The sequence below is a fragment of the Lissotriton vulgaris genome, chromosome 3_1 (assembly GCF_964263255.1).
Source record: "Lissotriton vulgaris chromosome 3_1, aLisVul1.2, whole genome shotgun sequence".
Classification (NCBI taxonomy): domain Eukaryota; kingdom Metazoa; phylum Chordata; class Amphibia; order Caudata; family Salamandridae; genus Lissotriton; species Lissotriton vulgaris.
This window is the reverse complement of record NC_141689.1, coordinates 1063822839-1063828838: the sequence shown is the minus strand read 5'-3', so window position 1 is coordinate 1063828838 and position 6000 is coordinate 1063822839. Positions and strand designations below refer to the sequence as shown.

The following is a 6000-nucleotide window of genomic DNA, read 5'->3' as shown; positions in this document are numbered from 1 at the left end:
CACCTTAGAACAGAACACGCCATGGCTGCATGACTCGACAGAAACTGCCTCCTCTGCCTGAGGCCAGCCCTGCTATACTGGTTCTCGTGTTCGTTGGCCTGATCATGATTAGGCGGCCGAAGCTGGTAGCCTTGCCCATTTACGACCCACAAACATCTCTTATCCTGCTTTTCTATCTTCCACACCTGGCTCTGCTCCTTTCCTTCTGGGCCTTTATTAGGGGGAGGCAACGAAATTTACGATGAGGCGGTCCGGGTCTTGAATGAAAAGTTGACATGGGATTATGATGGAAAAGTGGGAACCCCTCGTTCGTAATGTTTTGACATCAGGTATTATCGACGATTCCTGTGCAACGCCAAATATTTATTGTTTAGGACACAAAGGTTTGGGAATGTACTAACATGTAAAGAATTTGCCCGAAGCCCAATTTTTTGTATATAAGGAGCAACCCTTTTTGTACAAATCGAACAGGCTCCTAGATTCTGCCCGTGTGTAGTTTCTGTGACTTCTGTGTCCCTGCAGTAATAAACCTTTGGTCTTTGACGCCACCATCGAGAAGCCCGTGTTTCTGTTTGTTTGTGCACTGAGACAGGTAGAACTCCGGGGTCTTCGGGTGTTATCCCTGACACCTCTGGACGGAACCAAAAAGTCCAGAACTCCACTATGCGTCAAGAAGACGCGCATCCCCGCTCCCACACTCTCCCACTCCACACTTGACTCTGGCACAACCGGCGCCCGGCCAGGGAGGAAGAACGCTCCCCAAACACAAAGCAGGAAATGAGTCCAAAAGAATAGGGCACCTAAAGGTCAGTAAATTGCAGAAAAATGAAAAAACAGGCAAAGCAAAAACCGCTAATAAGCGGAAGGGGGTATATCCTGAAAAGCACGCAACGCGACAACAACTAGGCAATAACACCACGAAAAAACTGTAAAATAGACAAATAACGCAACAAGCAGACTGCGGAGCAGTAACAGTAACAATCGTAATGATAAAGACACGCTACGCGCCAGTAAACACACTACAAACATGCAAATAGACAGAGAAAGACCAAGCACATTGCAAAGCATTTAACTGGCTGCGGAGCAGCAAAGAAAGAGGATGTGGTATTCTCATCTACGGCTTATATATGGGTTACTATGGATTATCATGTGATACCCTGTGTGTTCATGGGTATTGTAGTATTTGTTTTTTCTGTGATTTTATTGGCTGCTGAGAAATTTACCAGTAAAGAAATGAGAAGCATAATCTGAGCCTCCCGTCCTGACAGAGAATAAAAAAATTTCTAGCTATCGCGACAAGAATTTTAGATTCTAGTCAGTCTTACTCCGGATTGACCCCCAGTTGGTTGAATTGGCTCCATCGGAACCGGGTCCTTTGGTGGAAGGACAGTTGTTTGGGGACAACTTTGTAAAAGACATTGCTAAATTTGTCAATACCTTTTGCATCCTTGGAGAAGTCTCAAGCCTCCCTGAATAGGGTGTTACACCAGGTCTCTAATAGGTCCGGTCGTGGCAGAGGACGCTCGACCGGACGCTACTCGAATACCAGTCCTCAACGAGGTTACACCCCTAGACAGGGCAGAGGTTATACACAGGAACCTGACCAGGCTGGCTTCTACCCGTCAAGATCATGCAGCTTCAGGGGCCGCTATAATCGAGGGGTCAACAGAGGTTACAAAAACTTCGACAATCAGTCCTCTGGTAAGTCAAATGTGTCCTTTGGTCCCTCTAGGGGGAAGGCTGCGTCATTTTGTATTGAATTGGACGAGTCTTACGGCAGATGCTTGGGTCCTACAGACCGTCCAGGGCTACGAAATAGAGATGGTGGAATGCCCCCTGCAACCCTTTCCCCCTCAGCCTCTCCTTTTTTTCCGCCTCGAACAGAGTTTTATCGACTCAAAGCTGATAGAGCTTTTGACAAAAAAGGCTATTGCGGTAGGACCCTTCATTCCAGAAGGCTTCTGCAGCAACGTCTTTCTAGTTCAAAAGAAAGGAGGCGGTCAGCGCCTTGTCTTAAATTTGAGAGACTTCAACCCCTTTGTAACTTATCGCCACTTCAAGATGGAGGGCATCCATCTTTTAAGAAAGCCGATATCGGCGTGCAAATGGATTCGAATACAGACGATAACCTGCAACAAGGTTCAACAGTGTAATACATACAATGTATAAATGGCAACGTTCAACAAATAAACGCCCTGGGCGCTAATCACACATGATGGCAATAATTAAAAATAAACGCCCTGGGCGTGAATCACAACATGAGGCCTGCCTAGAAGCAGAATAAGCATATAACGTAAAGAGCACTTATCTGGGCTGCGGAGCAGCAAAGAAAGAGGAGGCCAGATTAGCGTCTCTATACTTTTTATGCTTATTGCCACTGTGATTGGTTGTTGTATGAGAGGCGTGGTTCAAAGCCTCATGGGAAATGTTGTTTTTTACATTTGTAGTTTCATTTTCATTGGCTGCTGTTTGTGCAGTAAAGAAATGAGAAAGCATAATCAGAAGCCTCCGATCCTGCCATAGAATCACTAAATCTCGTGGGCACGGGGACTTCTAGTGTCTCTGGTGAGACATGCATAATTGGCAGCAGCCAAAGCAAAGAAACTACTGTCAGGATGACGGAAGTTCTGGGTGCCAAGTGCAAGAATTAGGTTCTAAAAAGCAAGGACTTCAAAGTACATAAACTTGCCCAGGATAGACAGAGGCAGACGTTCTTCATACTGCCCTGCAAGTAGTAAGTAACTAAATCGCATTCCTCCTGTAAATGCTAGCACTGACCACTTTAGCTCAACAATAATTTTATTCCGTTATTTTTTTTTGGGGGGGGGGGGTTAATAATTATTGTTTAAAAATGTTAACTTCAGACATGCGTAAATACATAAATACTTGTGTTTTGGATCGTTAAGTGTATATGTTTTGGGAAAAAAAGGCTCAGCTACAGTACAAGCACACAGGTTGATCATTTTCGCTGACTCACTGTGACAGAAGAACGTACTATTGACAGCCTGACTAAGCATCAATCCTTCGGGCATGCCATTGCACGCTCCTCGTTATTTTACCAGTAAGGCTGATTCCAATTAGTAGTTTATAAAGTGTGCTTTCAAACTGAGCGCACCACACAGGTGGCCGACAGTGAACTCCACAATGGCACACACAGAGAACGAGGAAATAATCGGCTACAGCAAAGTATTACTTCGACAAAAACTTAGTCTTTTAACCATATAGTTTATGAAAAATAAAATGCGCTTTTCTTAAAACGTAAATGTTTCAATAAAAAGTAGACTATTTTCATTGTTATTTTATCAATGTGTGGGCTGCTTATTGAGTTACATATCAATATTTCTTCAATGCTAATCCCAAGGTAGGTTGATCCGTGTTTTCGATAAAATTGTTTCATTAAAATGGAAAAACACCCTTTATATATGGCCGCCTGGCTAGCCGATGACGTTGAACTGGCTCAATGGGCGCGCTTCGACTGCGCTTTTGTCAAAATTAAAAGGCGTCCTGGGCTCTCTTTTGCAATGGGCATAGAAATAGCTGCGATGCCGGGCACCGTATTATCAGTTGCAACGAAACAAAGGCCGCCTAGGTCTCCGCGAGGTTTCACGCCAAAACCCCATACTGGGTAAGTCTTTGGGTCGTTTAAATTGCACATAGTTTCGGTAAATTGATTTGAGTCATACGCAGGCTGTTTCGCTGATGTGAGTAATGCATAGACCCTTGATATCTGCCATATTCCTATTGAAACTTTTTATTTAAGCTAAATATGATAGAAAGCATAAACAGCACCGTGCCCCGTGGTTCTACACATTGAATACACCGTTACTGAAAACGTAAAATGGCGCCTGCCGTGCTCCCTTCCCTCGCTTTTCTTGCCGGTAAGTGCCAGTCTTTCTTCTGTTTCAACGTCCGGCGCTCGGTGTTGTGTAACCGGAAGTGGTTGCTTGCTGTGGTTGGGGCTGCTGGTGTCACCGAGTGACCCGCGCCCGCTCCACTGGCAGCATGAAGCCGCGCGGGGAGCGTCGGAGGAAGCCCGCTACCCGCAGCAGAGGAGCCCCAGGCCATCGAAGGGCGCAGCCCGACAGAGCCACCGCCGCAACAGCCCCGGTTAGTACGGAACCATGCGAAACATATTACATTGACTGCCGTGGGGTGAGAACGTCTCTCGATGTTTAACAGCAGTCCTTGGGATTTTTGGGATCTGAGCTCTGGATTGAGTGGTATCTGTGCTATTATAGTACCTCACACCGGAGTCAGGGAAAGCAAGACACCTGCCCATTGTCGTGCAGGGTCTGGGGTTGATGTCAGGGGTGAGGCGGTTGTGACGAACCCCTGGGGTTTGGGGAGGACTGCTGGTGGTCAGACGTGCTGCAGGAGGTGGAGCTGTCAACTCCGGGTGTGGTGGGGACGGACCATCGCTGAGAAGGGGCCAGTGGTTCATGTTAGTATACGGCCGGCAAGACCGAGAGCAGCGACAAGAATCCGGGTATGAGGAATACTTATCGTTATACACTGAGCACAGAAGTATTGTTTAGAATTTTTTTTATATATTTAGAATATAATTGAACTGTTCTTTCCTGAGAAAACACTGTGCCCTGTCCTAGAAGGTCTATACGTTTGTAAGCAACATTTGATAAAGCACTTTGTGTGGTGCTGTCGAAGTCTGGGTGACCTTTACAGAATTTAAATTCTCGTTGATTTGTATTCGAGGTTGTCCGGAATCATTGACGCTGGATAGGGAAGATTTTAATTGGTAATCTTTTGCTCATCATGGTATCTTTGACATGTGCTTTGCTGCGTATGGGTGTCTGTGCCTAATACCGGTACTTTAATTTCCCTGGAGTCCATGGCTGTCCAGTGCTTAAGCCACTTATTTTGCTCATGCAAATGACTTGTGTGATTTTTGCACTATTGTGCCCAAATGTGAGTGGTATTAAAGGTCACTTGTTATGATTTCCAGCCAAATAACGTTTGGCGGTATGGCTTGTGTGCCCGGAAAGGCATGTGAGGCTATTTAATGAATACTTATGGTCCAGAAAGCGCTGTTGATATTACGGACATGATTGACTATATTTCATATCAAAACTGCTGGATGTATATGTGAAGGGCTGTCTTTGGCCACAGTGAGTTTGTGTTTTTATTCCTTCTTTGAATTAGGTATTTGGAGCTTCATGACAGATGATTAGGCGGACACTGGTTGATTGCAGCAGCAATTAAACAAGCGTGCTTGCCTCTGCTCTTTTTGCACACAATGCGATTATATGCCGGATGGAGCTGCCATGTTTTTTCTTTTGCCGCCTCTCTTTTTAGGTCTCACCTTTGAGACAGCTTTTAGCTATCTGTAGCCAAAAGATTCTTGTGGACCATATCAAAAACACAGTGAGCTTGGAGCCCTCCCGTTATTTACCATTGGTTGGCTTTATCACTGTCAATTGATGCCTTATTAATCAATGGCTTACCTTTGCGTTTTTTGTTTCACTCTCCCATGTTGTACAGCATCTTTATATTCAATAAATTTATTTGACAAAAAATGGCATAAAAGCACACAATAACATTTCAATAGGACATTTCATCTATAAATCATACAAGAAATAAAAGCCGGGAGATAACATTTTAAAAATGTGTAATACTTCATCCATAATTTACAGTCTCATTAATATATTGACTTATATCTTTAAGTTAATACACAGAACTGAAGAAAATATAAATGACTGGGATAATTGGATTTTTTTTTTTTTAATTAAACCCATCAAGTAGTATATTAAAATAAGCCTATGCACTAAGGCAAGAGATGGCCTAGCTTGTACACACCGCTGTCTGGTTCTCCACATTGCCAATAGAAAACGAGATACTGCGTAGACGGTTGAATAACTTGCATCATACTTCAGTATTCAAAGTGCATTAGTATGAACTCTAGTGCCCATGCACCCGCAAATTGGAATATGCCACTTTCTCCTTGATATACTGATAGAGCGCGCAGGTCACCCAGCTATAAATTTA

The 6000-nt window shown here is 44.2% G+C and overlaps 1 protein-coding gene across 3 annotated transcripts in view; it reads left to right on the top strand.

Moving 5' to 3' along the window:
* Positions 1-2619: 2619 nt before the first annotated feature.
* The window catches only part of TOPORS (TOP1 binding arginine/serine rich protein, E3 ubiquitin ligase), an 84561-nt gene continuing 81180 nt past the window's right edge, over positions 2620-6000 (top strand). Inside the window, exon 1 of one of the 3 annotated variants that reach the window (XM_086961488.1) lies at positions 2620-2734. Coding sequence is in view for 1 of the 3 variants with exons in the window: in XM_086961485.1 (XP_086817611.1) it covers positions 4003-4107 (105 nt within the window). In the remaining 2 variants the exon portion in view is untranslated. Of the gene's footprint in view, positions 2735-3529; positions 3626-3914; positions 4108-6000 lie in introns of those variants that run through there. The other 2 variants (XM_086961487.1, XM_086961485.1) reach the window with 2 other exon arrangements.